The sequence below is a fragment of the Thunnus maccoyii genome, chromosome 1, assembly GCF_910596095.1.
Source record: "Thunnus maccoyii chromosome 1, fThuMac1.1, whole genome shotgun sequence".
Lineage (NCBI taxonomy): Eukaryota > Metazoa > Chordata > Actinopteri > Scombriformes > Scombridae > Thunnus > Thunnus maccoyii.
This window is the reverse complement of record NC_056533.1, coordinates 14,255-32,500: the sequence shown is the minus strand read 5'-3', so window position 1 is coordinate 32,500 and position 18,246 is coordinate 14,255. Positions and strand designations below refer to the sequence as shown.

Sequence of the window (18,246 nt, the reverse complement as noted above, 5' to 3'; positions counted from 1 at the left end):
ATCACTCCTACTCAGCAGCAGCAGCAGGTTCAGCTGGACGCCCAGGCAGCCAGGCAGCTGCAGTATGGAGGCTCAATAGGCACTGTAGGGCGACTCAGCATCACTGTGGTCCAGGTAAACACAGCACAGCTTTGATGATAGAAATACAACTAGTTGTCATTGGAATATGTTTAGCATTATCATGTATTTCAGAGGTATAAAAGCATATTATTGACTGTACCATATGTTTGGATCATCATGCTAGTTACGGTTAAATCAACTATAACAAACACTGGAAGTGTGAAAACAACAGAAATGTGTCCCTATTACTCTAGATCAGTGTTTTTCAACCACTGTGCCGCGGCACACTAGTGTGCCCTGGGGAATTATCCAATTTCATCTAATTGGTGTAAAAAACATTTTTTGAAAACGAATTAATTATTATCTGCAAATAATGTGCCATTGTCTAGTGTCTGTGCTGTCTAGTGACTGGCAGAGTAATCACGTAATACTCCTCCGTATCAGTAGGTGGCAGCAGGTAGCTCATTGCCTTGTACTTTGAGACAAGAGAATTAGTGATGCATGGATGGACAGGTGGCGGTGACAGTGGCATTGTGTCTAGCGAGACTATACGGTGACAGTGATGGAGACGTTTTTGAAAAGGAAAAATGCAAACTCCGAACTGGACCCTGGACAAAATTCGGACCCAGATGAAGGCCCTAGTATGAGTGGAGGTCAAAAGAAAGCAAAGACGGTGAGCTCGAGCAAAGTCCCTGGCGTGAGGCAGTACAGCGAAAACTATCTTTCATTTGGATTTACTTTCACCGGGGATGCAACGCCACCGACTCCGTTGTGCTTGGTGGTGAAAAGCTATCTAACAGTGCTATGGTCCCAAGTAAGCGTAAACGCCATCTCTAAACGAAACACCCTTCGCTTCAAAACAAGAATGTGGGCTATTTTGTTCGCCTGCGTAGAAACACACGGAGAAACAGGCAACTTTCATGAGAAAAACCACAAAGGAAAATGAGAGAGCCCTTTAAGCTAGCTACCACGTTGCTGAACTTGTAGCTAAATCAAAAAAGTCTCAAACTGTGGCAGAGACATTAATACTTCCCGCCTGGAAAGCCATTGTAAATGAGATGCTCGGACCTGAAGCGGCTAAAGAAATAGCCAAAGTCCCTCTCTCAGATAACGCAATTTCCAGACGTATTGATGACATGACTGCAGACATCGAAAGTGTGGTTTTGGAAAAAATCCGTATCAGTAAGAAATTTGTGTTGCAACTTAATGAGTCTACTGACATTAGTGGACATGCTCAACTCTTGGCCAATGTGCGTTTTGTGGATGGAGATGTAATCAGAGAAAACTTCCTATGTTGCAAGGCATTTCCAGAAAAAACAACAGGAGAGGAAATTTTTCGGGTCACATCAGAATATCTCGAAAAAGGAGGACTTAAGTGGGAAAACTGTACGAGTGTCTGCACTGATGGAGCTGCAGCCATGGTCGGGCGCACCAAAGGCTTTGTAAGCAGAGTGAAGGAAAGAAACCCAGATGTGATTGTTACGCACTGTTTTTTACACCGTGAGGGCCCCCGTAGCCAAGACTTTACCAGCAGACCTAGTTCCTGTGTCGGATGATGTTGTGCGCATAGTAAACTTTGTAAAGCCACGACCTGTGAAAAGTCGCATATTTGCATCTTTGTGTGAGGAAATGGGAGCGGAGCATAAAGCCTTGCTGTTTCATACGGAGGTCCGATGGTTGACGCGCGGCAAGGTGCTGGCCAGTGTGTATGGGCTGCGGTAGGAACTTAAAGTGTTTCTGACAAATGAGAGGTCCGATTACGCAAACCTGCTTGCAAGTGATGAGTGGTGTGCAAGGCTGGCTGAAACTGAACACAGAAATGCAAGGCCGAAATGAAAACCTGCTTACAAGTACAGATAAAATAAATGGATTCCGTTCAAAAGTGCACCTCTGGCAACAACATGTGGAAAGTGGCAACCTTGAAATGTTCCCACTCACCAAGAAATGGCAAGTTGTTAACACTGCTGCATTGTGTGAGATAATAGTTAAAAATTTGAAAACGCTTGAGGAGAAGATGTCATTTTATTTCTCTTGAGCCTTCACTGAATGCCTTGGCTGGGTTAGGGACCCATATAGCTTTTTTAACATTTTTGGCTGTTGGTGTGCCTTGTGATTTTTTTCAATGGAAAAAATGTACCTTGGCTCAAAAAAGGTTGAAAAACACTGCTCTAGATAATCCACAGAATACACTGTCATCACTGTCACACTACCTGCTACTGATGTTGCTGTCTTAGGCCATATTCAGATCAAATCAGGCGGTGCAGCGTTTAGCTGCAGGGTCGAGCGGAGGTGTGTGGGGGTGTGGGCGTGTTTTACCTGTGCTCTAGAGAGTAAATGCTGTGAAACAATCAGAAAATTACGTTTTGTTGATCTGATTCATCAGCTTTCTCACTACCAGCGCTCCCTCTCTTCATTCGCCCTCTAGCTCGCTCGATCATAGCTGCTCGCTCTCTCTCTCGCCGGTGCTCTCAGCTCTCTCTCTCTTTTCTCTAGTCTTTTTAAAAATGAGTCGGGAAGCCGACATCAAAGTCTAACTTTACTTTTAATGTTATCAAAGAGAAATGTCCTCCCCACGTCCTAGTAACGTCTTTTCATGCCCTCATGGCAGAGTTTACTGCTCTGATCAGTCTGCTCTCCAGCTATGATTGGCCACCGCAGCGACGTCAGGTTGCGTTTCTCCAAAAGTTGACTCTGGCTCAACTTTCCGGCCGCAGTCCGGTGCAGCGCCGCAGCGGCCAAAGTGGTCGCAGCCAAGCCACACTACCCCCATTCAAATGAATGGGAGGACTGGTGTTTTCGGGGGTCAGCTTAGGCAAAGTGAGATGCCGGGCTTGCAGTACACCGGCGAAAACCCTGAATGTAGGAGCACACTGTTATTCAAGCTAACCAATAAAAACAATAAACAACAGTATCCAGCTGTGTTAGCTTGATTAGAATGAACAGGATTATTGTAACTGGCTAACATCAAACTTAAACTGGATGAGTTAAGTAAGGGCTAATAACCCAACTAGTTGTACATTCCACGAAGGCAAATGGAAGCAAACCTTCCCCCATGTCGGGTGGTTCCAAGCCCCTGTGTTATCCATAACATTCATGGAACATACAAATTTGAAGGGCATAAGCCACTTACTAACAAAATGCCATCTAATAAAATTAAAAACTTGCACTTTAATATTGGAATTCCTATTGTTTGCATTGCTAGACAACATCTAGCTAAACAGGCAGGCTGGGCTCTGAGATATAAATCCTGATCCTATATAAAGTTTTGAAATGGGGAGAGGAGGAGACATTTTACTGACTGCAAAATGCCCAAATATATAATATATATAGACAACGACGCTGGATCCTGTTACATGATATTATTAAAACTGTATTTCTAGTGGAGTTACTGTTATGTAGTGCTGTCCCTCGTAGGCTGCCTCTCTCTCCCTCTTGCTGTCTGTCACAAACATACAAATAGATACATTAGATTTCTATGTCTCTTAACCTACCAGCTCTTACTCACTTAACTCTTTATTTTCTGTACATTTTTTTTTGCATGCACTCTCCCTTCCCGTGCAGCTGTCCCTCAGACCCGCAGGCTGCACCTTCATTGCAGCTAATGCTAACATTCAAAAGTCCTCTCTTTCCTCTTCCTGCAGTCAGTTGATTTGGACATCCAGATTCACCCATGTATTTCACAAGTAATGCTAGCTCTATGATCCTTAGCTACATCCCACTGTTGCTGTCCCTCCTTACAGATTAATACTGGCACATTGATTTAACTGCAAAGACACACCCATGTCATAAGTGTCCAGTTATACTGTCAGGTTACTAAAAGTTAATCCCCACCTTCCAATTAGAATGGAGAAGTCTCAGTGGCCATGGTATAAGCCATGTTTAAGGAAGGGGACACTAATCAGTGCAGTGTTTCCCCTACAATTGTACAGGCCTGGCGGGGAGCCAGGCAAACGAGGACCCCTGACAGGCCAAAGAAATATAAAATGACACCAAATTTCCATCCATTCAGAAATCTTTAGTGTTTGGGGGAGCCTCTGTGCAGCGTTTTTCTGAAATGTGAGTCAACCTCTGTCATTGCCTGGGAAACCTTTGGTGGCATAGCTCCTTTTTAAGGAATTGAGCAGTGCGTAACGTGTGCGCATAGCGAGTTAGTGGTTGAGCGTGTGTGAATGGGAGAAAAGTGATGGTGAATAAGAGCAGAGCAGAGGAAAAGGTTAGCAGTAACTTATCTGGCAGTAAATGCACAGTATATGCTACACTGTGTCAGTTAATAAATGCTGAAACTTCTCAAGACCAAGAAAAGTCACGTTTATTGTTTCTCCAACTGCTGGAAAAGTGAAGGATGTTAGCAACAATGGGTTAGCCTAACCTGATGACAGTAAACAGAGAAACAGAGAAATGTGTGGCTGTTGACTCTCAACCAAGTTTTTCTCCATGCAAGGGGAAACATTGTTGTCCCATTAACCTGCTTTTATTGTGTGCATGTAAATGTATTCCTTCAGAACTGAAATGATGTAGCATAGCATAATAATGCGTAGACTGATCGTTCCATATTTTAAATGATCATAACTGTATATCACCATCCACATTGTTCAGTTGGCCCTCAAGACAGGGGCCATGATGTATCCAACTTTAGTGTATCACCTAACTGAAGCTGCCCTGTTGGTTTTGCTGCACAGGCCAAGCTGGCTAAAAACTATGGTATGACCCGGATGGATCCGTACTGTAGGATCCGACTGGGCTATGCAGTCTATGAGACACCAACCGCTCACAATGGAGCCAAGAACCCGCGCTGGAACAAGGTGATCCAGTGCACCGTACCTCCTGGGGTGGACTCCTTCTACCTGGAGATCTTTGATGAGGTGAGGAGGTGAAGGAGGTCACAGTGACCATAGAGCTGTGGATCATCTGAACTGCTAAATATGTATGTATGTGGGGACGTTTGCTCTGTTAGAGTCAGAAATTTACCATTTGGCTAATTGCTGAAGAAAGTGAAAGTCTTTTACATAAGAGTAACTTCACTAACTTGGACTTTTGATGAAGTAATTCATTACAAAAATAATCTAAATAACCTATACATTCAAGTTATCATCGGATTGACCCAGCTGTATAACGGTAAATGGAACTTGAAAGTGTCTCTTCTCACCATCTATTCCCAATATAAATAATAAAGACATGCAGTTTTAGGCCTGAATAATCCCCATGTTGTAAACCACAGTTTTTCCTTTAATGTAAGGGACTGTGGAACTTATTCATGGCCTCAGTTTGTCTATCAGATAATCAAAAATTATGTTGCTTGGAAAAAAAAGAATTGAGGCAGTAGTGATGGCCTATACATATGTATATTTGCCCAATATTTAATTAGCTTTGCTCTCAGCTGACAGTTGCAGTCATAACACCATACATGGTTAAAGATCCTCTTCAGACATGTTTTAAGTCATAAAAATGCAATACGATGAGAGAAATATAGGAAGTTGCCAACCATATCCTTCAAGACAGGTGTTAAACTCTAAAATGCATCAAATGACAGAGCAACACCGCATTGTCAGATCTGTTTTGTTTTCTTCATTATTGCATATACTTATTTAATGATTGGACAAACTTGTCTGTTTCTATGTGTTTTTGCTGATGTGCCATCCAGAGAGCGTTCTCCATGGACGACAGGATAGCATGGACTCATGTCACCATCCCTGAAGGCCTGAGGGAGGGCAGTGTGGTGGATGAGTGGTTCAGCCTTAGTGGCAGGCAGGGTGACGACAAGGAGGGCATGATCAACCTGGTGATGTCTTTTGCTGTGAGTGCATGTACATAAACCCCATCAAACAGATTGAAACATGTTTATCCTTCTCTGTGAGAGTGAGTGAGACTAGGTTCTCTGGTAGCATTGTCACATTGTATGCACATTAGGGCTATCACAATATCAGATTTTCACAACATGATTATCGTGGCCAAAAGAATTCATAATAACGATATTATCAAAATATCTATAGAAAATTTGGAGAAAAAAAATGCTATCAGTCAAATCATCTTTAACTTTGTTAACTTTTAACTTTTGTGTGTTTTACCTCTTACACTCGAATTATGAAAAAAGCACATGTCTCAGTTCGAGGTAGACAGCTCTTGCATGTCAATGAGTGACCAGCACTGATGGGGGAGTGACATAATCAATTTTGCTGTCCAGAGAATATTAGGCAGCGTGATTGTTGGAACTGCTGGTTTGTATGAGTTAACAGTTAGCCTAGCTTGCACTCCCTCGTGCTTGCCCAGCTTCAGCGTCCTGTCGCACTGCTTTCCATGTATCCTCTCCAGTGCAAGGGCAAGGTCTCCTTTGGGCCCACTGGGCATAGCAAACCAAGCATGCTCAGTTGATTTAGCTCCCAGCCAGTATTGCTCATGGCAAAAGTCTTGGTTACTAATGTCCAAAAGAAACTGATGATCATAGATATATTTCCCTTGCACCCCACACGATGACACAGATGTAGACGTTGACATGGACACATTGGAAATAGGAGAGGCCGCTGCGAACGTTGTTGCGCCACCATCACACCAGTTCATGGGGAGAGAGAGAGGGAATACCACCAACAAGGCCCCTTCATTTCTTCTCTTATCTTCACAAAATAATTCTTCTGTTAGCTTCCTCAGTGTAGTTTCTCCTTTTGAAGGTTGGTAACAGTGGCATGTAGCAGTTAGCAGTTGACAGCTATCTAGTTGTTTTGATTTTAAAAAAATATATCCAATGATGATATTTCCTCTTCTGGTCTTGCTGATTAATGCTGTTACCTCTTCTTTAGAGAGGATCATTTGAAGGATATTTTGCAAACTGTCCCACTTTTTAGGTCCAAGTTTGAGAGGTACTCAGAAGCCCATCCCTGGTGCAGCCATTCTCTCTCTGCATGCAAAACTCCGACAAAAACAGTCTTGTTACATTGGCAAAGGTCCCGTCGATTCAATCCAGTAAAATATTTAGTGCAAAACACATTATATTGATTAATATCTATGAATGGCTGTTGCATCATTTCAAATTTGCTGGCAGATATCCTAATCCTCCTACATATTCTCTGTCATAACTTGCATAAGCATGTTAACATTAGCCACATTTTGGTATCAAAATAGCGGCTGCATTCTGACCTTTCAAATGACACATCACTTGACCCAATAGGAGCTCCATGCCAGGGGTCCAATGGTCCCTAGCATTGAAAGTGCAAGGAACCTATTCTAACCTATATGTTTTTGAAGGGGATCATTATTATAAGGGCCCGAGCACTGACAGTGCAAAGGCACTGTTAGGATTCAAGGAATTATTATTATTATTATTGTTATTATCATTATTATCATTATTATCATTATCATTATTATTATTATTATTAGGGCCCGGGCACCAAACGGTGCAAAGTCTCTCGGTAACACTTCATTTTACGGGTCCTCAAATTTCATGGTAATTGGGTGATAATTAGCAAGTAACTTCTTTGAAATTACTCCGAAATTTAATCAAAATTTGTCTCAGCTTTCATGGTAAGTAGATATAATAAGCAAGTAAGTGGTTTGAAATTTTGTTGAAATTACCCCAAAGTTACCCCAGCATTTACCTCAAATTTCATGGTAAATAAGAGAGTTGTTGCAGCTTAATTTCCAAGTAGTTTCTGCCTAACTTCTGCAGGCCAGTAAATTGAAGTATGATTTTTAACCATTTACATTCTCACCAATTTCTGTATAATTTCAGCAGTTCAGTCCAACCTTATAACAAATTTCCTATATGTCTGTTTTTAAAAATTGTAGCCACCATAAATTGCTAGTTACTGCCAAATACAACTTCATAATCAAGAATCAAGTTACAAATTGCCCATTTTAAAAGTCCTTGCTTCCTTATTGAGGCCTGATAATAATGTCTTCACACCACTCAACAAATATCACTTTTATATTTTGAGACAACACATTAACAACGAAATTAAATTTACACAAGGTTTCTGACATGAAAGCATAGCATTTGTGTTGTGCTACTTTTACACATTAAAAAACACTCTGATGTCTTTAAAAAGGCATCTAACCACTCCACTTGACCAACCGGTGGTTCCACTCAGTGAATCTGAGGTTCATCTTAAGAGCTGTGGCCGATCACTTCCCCCTGAAGTGGTAGATGTTCTCTTTATAAGAATACCAGGCTCTCTCAATATGTTGTGTATGAGACCCTGTCTGACACAAAGTGTTGCCTATAGTTGACATGATAATGGATGGAACCATCTTGTCAGTCTTTGATAAGCTCTCCAACAATCTGGGATAAAAACAAAACTAATAAAAACAAACTACTGAAAATTAAACTGAAGCTAAACCAAAATTCGACATGAAATTCAAAAATAGTATAGAAATAACAGGCTAATTCAAAAGAGAAAAATATAATACCTCTACAAGGAGAAAAGACCTCCAAGCCACACAAAACACATGACCGCTGACTTAGGAAAAATAATAGAAAATATATTTATAAAGGCATTCTGTCCTTTTTCATTTTCCTGATGGCTTCTTTTTATACATGCAAAGCATCTCTTTAGAAAAAACATTTCTTTGTTTGATGCAAATCTTTAACTCAATTATACCACAAAAAATAAAATTAAAAACAAATGAATGTACAACCAAAACTGCAGTAAATTAGAAAGAAGTATTCAACTCTCAGTGCTTGATACACAAATTAAATGTATCCTCTGTTGGATCAAAATGCACTTATTATCAGTTATCGGTTCTTGACAGTCTTTGTTTTCCCTTAAGTTACCTTAAGGTTGTTAGTCCTATTTGGTCTTGGGTTCCTTCACTTCAAATGTTCCTTTAACTTTGTTTGTCAACTTTGAGTTTCTTTATGACATCAGTTGTGATCAGTTTTTAAGTCTGTTTTGGGCCTAAGAAGAACAAAATAATCTGAGATCTCAGGAAAAATTAAAATAAAATAGAATGCTCCTTAGTTCAGTTCCCTTTGATTTGGTTCCTATTGCCCCCTTGGAATGGCGCAACATCCACATGTCAGCATCCCGCCAAGATGAAGGTATCTACGAGCAGCGATGACGATCTGGATGGCAGACAAAGCAGCTCCACTCACAGATAGAATCGTCCCTCCAAAAAAACACAAAACAGCCCAAAAACGAGTGTGCAGAGCAGTTTTCACACAATCTGAATTTCCTCAGTTTCCATCAAATTAGAATTACAAGAATTAAATCTGCACACACAGAATTAAACCCTTACAATGACTAGTAAACATAGTAACAGTTTCTATGATGCCCATGTCTATAATGCATAATAAATATACTTATGAATTATAATCTGCTTATAAGTATTCATAATGCTTTCTAACAATGATCATAATACATTATGAAGCATTATATAATGATTTATAAAAGTATCATATCTATCATTTTATGTGTTATCAGTGCTTTTCACTCATCAGGCAATGAGAACCCCGGCCAGGCCAAAAAAGTATTTTTTTTAATGCCAAAAATAACGCCAATTATCCATTCATTTAGAAATCAATAGCGTTTGGAAGTCTCTGGGCAGCGCTGTTCCAAAACGTGAGTTAACCTCTGTGTTGTTGCCTGGGAAACTCTTGGGATTGTAGCTCCTTTTTAAGGAATACGGCAGTGCGTAATATGTGTGCGTAGTGGGTGAGTGAGTAGCTGAGTGAGAGAGTGAGCGGCAGAAAAGTGATGTGGTTGTGAGCGAAGCAGAGGAAAAGGTTGTCAATAAGTGGTCAGTCTGATAGTAAATGCACAGTACAGACTACAGTGTGTAAGTTAAATGCTGCAGCTTGTCAAGACCAAGAAAAGTCACGTCTATTGTTTCCCCAACTGCTGGAAAAGTGAAGGGGGTTAGCTCCACAGTTAGGAACAATGGGTTAGCCTAACCTGAAACAGAGAAATGTCTGGCTGCTTAGTCTCCCGACTTTTACTCAGCGTACCCCCCACCCCCCTGCCAACATAGGGGAAACACTAGTCACCCTAAGTGCATTAAAAGTTTTGCGAGTAAAAAGAGTAATTTAATAAAAGTTACACGTATGATTGGATACATATTTCTCTTTACACAGAATTATTTTTTATAGCATATGCGATCAAAATTGTCACACTGTACAGCCTCGTTATGTTATTCTATTTTATATGTTAATGAAATATATTCCAAAGTTTTAATTATAATGAACCCTCTGGTTTCCTCAGGCCAGTCAGACAGTAACATGGAGCATCCGGTCAATTTTCAAAATAAAACACCCTGCTCAGACTCCCCATTGTATATCAATGATAAACACAATTAAAACAGACAAATTAAGCAACCATTTAACTACGTGGCCTACTTACCAATGTACAAAAATCAAGGAAAATGACTAAATCAACGATCAACAATCTGAGCAAGTTAACAAAATTGGGCAGTTTAGTTGCCCTGCTACTACAGTAATTACGGTAGCCTAAAGACACTCCTTTGGCTTTGACTAGGGACTAGGGATGGTTACAGTCACAAAACTTGACACACATGTCTGTAGTGACACCAGTTAAAACCCTGGATAGGTCATTTGCAGGGGCGTGGCACAATAGCTCAGCAGCGCCCCCATGAAAATTTGAAGGTTGAAGCCCCGTCTTCCAGATTAATGTAGAAAAATAAAATTGAAAGGGCATATGTATCATGTCCAGACGTACAAAAAAGCCTCTTGGAGCAATATTGTAAGTCCAACAGGAAGTCGGCCATCTTGGTCAGCCATTTCCAGAGCTTCTATTTTAACAAACTCATTCATCATAACGACTCCAAAGTCAGTGTGTGTCATCTACACTAGTGTATGATCAAAGATATCAAAAGATTTAGCTATCGTTGAAGTGTGTGGCCGTGGTGTGGCGTTGAGTTTTGATGTTTCGCCATGACAGGCGAAATTGCTATAAGTTTAGTGTAAATGCTCGAGTCTACACCAAACTTTACATGTTTGATAAGACTCCCAGCCTGAACACGTCTAAATACCAATATTCAGTCAGTGATGAAAACTGGCTCCATAGCGCCCCCTACGACATTTCAATGCAGCAGATCCAGCAGCAGGCAGAATAAGTGATTGAGGAAGTGACGTTAATCTCCCCTTGCACTGTCTGAAAACAGCCCAGGTCTGGGGACATCTACATGCCCGTGACAGAAGCCCTTCACCAGCGCCGAGCCCCGACATACGCAAGGACGCGAGGGCCCGATCATCGCTGCTTGCAGCTTTAATTACCATTAGATCTTGTCAGCATTTCGGGAGATCCGATCCCAAGTCGTCACTCAAGACGCATGTGGAGATGCATGTAAGTGTCAGGTGTGAACAGATGTACTTAGAGCTGTCCACATGTGATCGCATCACCCAAGACGCATGTTTATGCTAGGTGTAAATAGGGCCTCTGAGATAGTCACTGAGAAAGTGCGTCTCTACCTGGTATGGCAACAGCACCGACCCAGCCACAAAGCTCTACAAAGGGTAATGAAAACAGCATAACACATTACGAGGTCTGAGCTGCCTGCTCTGGAGGATGTCTTTGCCCAGAGATGCTTATTGAATGAGCCATCAAACAAACCTTCACCAGGGAATAGTGCACCGCTAATGTCAGTTATCAAGCCAGATAGCTGCACATTAAACAGCATGTAAACATACGTTAGATGCTGGTTTGGTTGTTCTTGAAAATCCCTGTTAGGGACACACTGTCTGTCTATGACTTGTAGACTTATAGCTGTAGCAGTTTGTGTACTTTGTCTCTGTTCTGCACAGTGTAACACCAGTACTCTGGCAGCTGCTGTCAATCAAACAGACAAAGACACATGCCCCCACTCAGCTTAAACAAAAAGGAGCATTTCTGACCCAAAGATCTTTTTTCATTTTAATAATATAAAACTACTAATAATAATATAGAAACATGTTGACATTATTCTTGACTGCAAAGGGGGATAATTAAATGTGATTTTTAAGTTGGACCTTTTAAGATGCAATATGGTAAAACACACCCACATGTGTGTGTCACTTTTCTTTATAATTATGGCTGATTACACCCCTGATCAGGTTGAAGTTGAGTGGAACTATGCTGGAAATTATGTCACTAATGGATGAGGATGAATTTTGTCCTACTTCAACAGGTGCATCAAAGGGGGAGTATAAAGATGATGGCATGAGCAGACGGGCTCTTCAAAATTTTTTATAACTTGAAAACTTTCAGCTTATAGCCTATACATTAACCACCCAGCATTGTGTAATCCACATAAAATTACCGGTGGAGTTATTTCTGGCGATCCCACAACTGGTCAGCTATAGTGCAGTGTAGTGCTATCTATGCCAGATTCAGACTGCACTGTAGAGAGCAAGAGGCGAAAACAATGGAGAAAGAGACAACCATGGATGTATAATAAGAGCTGGGTAGGGTGCCGCTGCGCAGCCTTGCAGACAATTTTTCCCAGTGGCCACTCGCGGTATTGCAGCGAAAAATCCCCTTGCGACCCAAAAAGGATTTTCCCCATAGATCACCATTGTAAAAGAGACACCTGTAAAACTGTTGTCAGGACGCCTCGAACTGCAAACGTCGTCAATTATGATTCTTTCTATTATGAACTTTTGATCCATGGAGGTTTTATGTTTGTAAAACTTTCCTCGAGCCGAGAAAAGCGATTTAAAAATCTGTGATGTCATCACAATGTAAAGTCTATGGGCCGAGTGGGAACTCGTGGCCGGGGCCAACGGGGGAAACACTACTGCGCACGTTCAGTGGGCCGCACAACAAGGAAGCAGACCCAGAAGCTAGAAACTTTTTTTGGCGTATGCGCAAGGCGAGCAATTCCTAAAGGACTGAATGGGCGCCATTTTTAGTCCGGTATCCAACTCTTATAATACATCCATGGAGACGACACACAAGCACTGCTGAGAGAAGCATCTAGAGGGAGGTCTTATGAGCTTCCATGAGCACCTTTCTCCAGACATTTTGGATTTCATTTCTCTTTTTTGTCATTTTGTTGATTGTGAGGCTGAAGGATTATTTTGATGTTGGTGCTGCTTTTTGGGATTTATCCATGAATCTCTGGTGAGTTGACATACTAAGTTAGCATAGTAAGCTAGCAGTTAGCCCAGTGTAAACAACCATTTTGTGGTATTGTTTTAGATCACTGCATTAATTGTTGTTATGTTCTTTACCTTATGAGTACCGTAAACCAATCGGAGATGTTTATATAAAAGTAAGGAAAGGTTTTTGATTGTTATTTTCTGTTGTGCTACAAAGGAGGATGTAAACATGAGCGGTCTTTGACTAGTGACACAGCAAACACCATTTTGTTTTCTTTCATGTGTAGGCAGGTTATGACATAAGTGAGCAGCTGGTTTTACTGTGGCTACTTTTCACTGAGGATGCACAGTTCACATAGGACTGTAAGATTTGTTTTTTTTCTGTGTGCTGTTAAACACAGTTGCTAACTAATTAATCGAGTTAAGCCATTCATACAAAGAGAGTATGAGAAATATGGTTAGTTAAAGTAACAAAATTATTGAACAGTAGTGATGAGAGATATTTTCCCTGCTGTGTGCAGGTTGTTTTTTTTTTTTTTATTTTGAGTCTGAGGTCGTTTCCAAAGAGGTTGCCCGGTTTTGCAAGTCAGGATCCATACCAGGGGCGGAGAGAGTATGCGGCCTGCTTTCTCAACTTACCTGGAATGACAAAAACCTTACTCCTGGACAGATAAGCATATGAGATCTCAACGTACTACCCGGGTAGCAACAACAATTCATACACACACCTGAATTGAGGAGAACTGAAAAGAACTTTGAACTGTGGATGACTGAATTCTTTCTACAGACTGATAAACAAAAAGACTAAAACAACAGCTATTTGTGTAAGAGACAATTTGAGTTGAAAGTTTATTTTCTTGTTTTTTTGTTGTGTTGTAATAAATGGAGTTATTTTCTTTAATCTCTGCCTAGTTGTGTCACTCGCACCTAAGTCGAAACCTAGATGCCTAAGTGTCATAAAAGATCATAGTTGACTATGCATAGATGAGCATTTGAGTGTATAGTGTTACAATTGTTTTTTACATTTCTTTTACTTTTCCATTCAAGTGTATGTCCTCTGTTAGTTTTCTGCCATGAAAGTTGAATTACCTTTTTAATACACATTCTCTGACAACTGAAAAAGTATGGCAGAAAAAGCTAGCTTAAAAGACCAGGAGTACTCAGGTTCTGAACAACTTAGTTTGCTACATGACAAAGCCTTTAACACTGAAGATAGTTCCTATGGAGCCAGATGCTGTCGAGATGAAGGACTGCTCCTCACTCATCTCAGAAGTCCTGGTAACCATAACAGATAACCACACAAACAACCAAACAAAATGAAATATCTATGAAAGTGAATTTTCTGCCACTCAGGGTCTTAGTTTAGAAAGATGAGAACTCCTGCAACACTTGTAGTATGAGGAACAACTTTATTAGTTGACAGACGCGTTTCGGCTTGTGGCCTTCATCACACGTCGGTCAACTAATAAAATTGTTCCTCATACTACAAGTGTTGCGGGAGTTCTCATCTTTCTAGACTTATTTCCCTTCTCCGTGCACCTTGGAAGTAGGTGAAGTTGTGCCAGAGACCCTCACTCTGCATACTCAGGGTCTGAGTTGCCAACTTGATGAGCAGATAGCACACACATCAAAGTATTTGAACTACAAATGAAGGAGAGAACCTGTACGTGATGATCCAAATCAGAGAGACTGTCTATGCCAATTCTTTTACTATTAAAACCATGAAAAAACACAGTAGTTTATTTATTTTAGCCTAGCCATTTCCTCTTTTGCCTTGTGTTTGTTTTGCCTGAGTATAATGTCTGGTTGTCAATACACTGATTTTGTACCCTGTCTTGATTGTAAATTTTGATATTGTGCATGAAACAATCTCAACAAAAACACAGGTGAACAAACCTAACAGACCTCAATCTGTATTCACCCTCACAGTCCTGAGAATAGGTCTGATCAGCCAGTGTACCATAGATGTACAGAGCCTTTAATCTTGTCTCTGTTTCTGTGTCTTTGTGCCAGTCTTTACCAGCAGGGATGATGACTCAGCCTGTTGTCCTGATGCCCTCTGTGTATCAGCAAGGAGTAGGATATGTGCCCATTGCAGGTCCGACACAGGCACTCACACACACACACCAGTACTTTTACTATACAGGGTATAGTACTTTCTTTAGTATTTGTTATTTTCACCTCTCAGCCTGTGAAAACAGTTGTTTTATGTGTTCTGTGGATCTGGAGGAACATTGTCAAATTTGATGATGTCATCAGGTTTTATTGCAGCATAGACTTGGAGATTACACATTTATTACAAAAATCCTGCACAATACTGACATACTGATGTGTTTTTTAATTTTTATTTCTAAACCTTGTATCTGCTACTTAAAAGCCGGCTTTTACATCAGCAGTCTGTGTCCTGTATTGCCAGGGGTGCCAGCAGTCTATAACCAGGGCATTGTGCCCATGGCAGTGCCAGCAGCCATGCCAGCTGTTGGGGGTCAGGGGCCAGTGTGCAGTGAGGAGGACCTGAAGGCTCTCCAGGACATGTTCCCCAACCTGGACAAGGAGGTCGTCCGCACTGTGCTGGACGCACAGCAGGGCAACAAGGATGCTGCCATCAACTCTCTGCTGCAGATGGCTGAGGAACTCTAACTGCAGAGTACAAGCTCACAGCGGACATGCCAACATACACGCACATTTATGCATGCACACAGACATATAAAAACAGTCTTAACTGATGGAGAGACTGTCCACCCTCAGCACACACACACACACACACACACACACACACACACACACACACACACACACACACATGCAGAGTCCTCCCACAGTGTGACTGATAGCTCACATTCTGCAGCCATATCTAAGTTCCCACCAGCTACACCAACTGATAGCCACAGAGATCTGTTTCCTGTCCCTTTGTTGGTACATGAAGCCTGAACTGTCTCTGCTAACACACAGCTGTCTGTCACCACTGACACTGGATCCTCCAAACATTGCAACACCTGTGTTGACCTTGTGTTTTATGAAATCACAGCTTTAAGATGATATCAATGATGATGTATTCTTCAAGTCACAGTAGAGACTATTTGAGATAGGTATTTGGCAGTAGTGTGCCTTTATGCAGATTGTAAATCTAACTAGCCCAAATCATTTTGTGCGTCTTGATTGTTTCAATGTCATAATCTTTAATTGTATAATGGTAAACTATATTGTGTTTTGTGTATTCTCCCCTTGATTAGTGTTTGATTTGCACTGTTTGAGCTATAGAGTCATGTTCAGTGTAGACAGCAGACCAGAGAACAGACTTCAGGACATGGGGTCCATCCTCTGATTACATTGTTGTTGTGAATAGTGTGGGGTGAACCTGTCTGTAGTAACCTCCAGCGAACAGCTTCTGTTTCTTATGTAACTATGAAATGTTTAGTGCATTCAAAATCAGTTGGGTCATTATGGAAGTATTAAATTATATAGAATTATATACGGTGATGAGAGACAGAGAATAGACATGACCTAAGGGATTGTATGTAAATGGTCACACAGCCAGGAGAGATTTAGAAGAAATAACAAACTTACTTTGCAAAGTGTTGATGTAACCAATTTTCAATCAGTGAAGGATGAGAAGACTTGATGTTATAAAGTAATATTCTATGGAGTCACATTTTTTTAATAACTGTAGAGCTTTGATAAAGACGCATGATGGGAATGAAGATGTTGCTTTCCTGATAAAATCAGAATGTTTAGCTCAGCAGGATGTTGTGTGTAGAGCTTTTGAGACCAAAACACTTAATCTTAAACTGGAAAGTAATTCAGTCCATTTGTAATGAGCGAAATATCCACAGCTGTTTTCAGAAATACTTTTTACCCCTCAGCAGTGGGGCCTAAGATGACAGTGACCAAACTTTTAAAACCATATTTAGATAGCGGTCAAATTAATAAGGATCCAATCAGCTCATCATTAAATTAAAATAATTCAGTAACACTTGAGATTACGGTTTGCACAACTCTTCACTAATGAGACTCTGGAAAAATGCAGTTTGCAGGGCTGATGAACTTGGATCATCTCTGCCATTTGACAGAAAAAAATAGCTCTAAAAAGCCTAATTTGTTTAATTGTACATTAAATAATCACAAAATGCAATTAATAAATAAAGCTGATGTCATATCCACTGCTGGATTACCCAGTGTGCAATATCAACATCCAGATGGTGTTTGATGCCAGATACAATCTACATGACACGTCTGTGTTTTACTTTGTTTCATGTATGAAATCTGGGACAGCTTGTAAAATATATTAATGAATCTATCTTTGTGTTCCTGTATATTCATTGTTTCAATTCAGATTCACTGACACAGACCTGTCAACCAATCACTGTGACATAGTGATTAAGTTCATTCATGATCAGATAAGATCAGATACTTTGTGAATATGGCCCGAGACTTCAATGAAAACACCATTGCTCTCATAGCTCTGCAACAGCTGAGCCAATCACAGTTAATTATGATAATGACATCTCAGCAAACGGAAGGCTTTTCCTCAGGAAATGTCTGGATGGTTCCAAGTGTCACAAGATGAACACACATCACTACAAATCTGCAGCCAAAGACAGATGGAGTGGGTTTTCAGTTACTAAAATAATGATGGAAGTAAAAAAATAAAGAAATTGATTTGAAGCCATTTATATGATTGCATCGGACCAACACTATTTCAGCAATAATTCTATATCTCACCTTGTACACCGTCGCATAGTTTACTAATTGTTGCACATTGTTACACATTGTTAACAGCTTTTGCATTGCAATGTGTTTCAAGGATAAAACGTGAGATTTTATCGTAGATATTTTGATAAAAATAAGGTTGGAAAAGAGGCTGATGAGCCCTACTAACCCAACGTTTCCTCCATAAATAAATAGCAGAATATTGAGTAATAACCAACCAGTCTGATGTGTGTAAAGGTGTGTGTGGTTATACTGTAGCAGCCTGGTGACATCAGGTGATTTAATGAAGGTAAACAGAGTAAATGGCCGTGCGTAACAGCACTGTGGTCTGACACGGCACTTCTCAGAGTCTGCAGATTTATCAACATATCAGTCCTGCTGCCCTCAGATGCAGCAGGGATTTAAGGAACTGAAGGAAAAGCTTTTTATAAAGTATAAACAGTTGTGGACAACAC

At 40.6% G+C, this 18,246-nt stretch overlaps 1 protein-coding gene across 2 annotated transcripts in view; it reads left to right on the top strand.

Annotated features, from left to right (window-relative positions):
• The window catches only part of LOC121899884 (toll interacting protein), a 21,147-nt gene extending 3,769 nt beyond the window's left edge, over positions 1-17,378 (top strand). Inside the window, exons 2-6 of one of the 2 annotated variants that reach the window (XM_042415648.1) lie at positions 1-114; positions 4,740-4,922; positions 5,702-5,854; positions 15,095-15,179; positions 15,498-17,378. The exon at positions 1-114 is cut by the window's left edge and continues 36 nt beyond it. In XM_042415648.1, the coding sequence (XP_042271582.1) occupies positions 1-114; positions 4,740-4,922; positions 5,702-5,854; positions 15,095-15,179; positions 15,498-15,721 (759 nt within the window). In that variant the 3' untranslated portion in view covers positions 15,722-17,378. Of the gene's footprint in view, positions 115-4,739; positions 4,923-5,701; positions 5,855-13,602; positions 13,983-15,094; positions 15,180-15,497 lie in introns of those variants that run through there. The other variant, XM_042415655.1, reaches the window with a different exon arrangement.
• Positions 17,379-18,246: the final 868 nt, after the last annotated feature.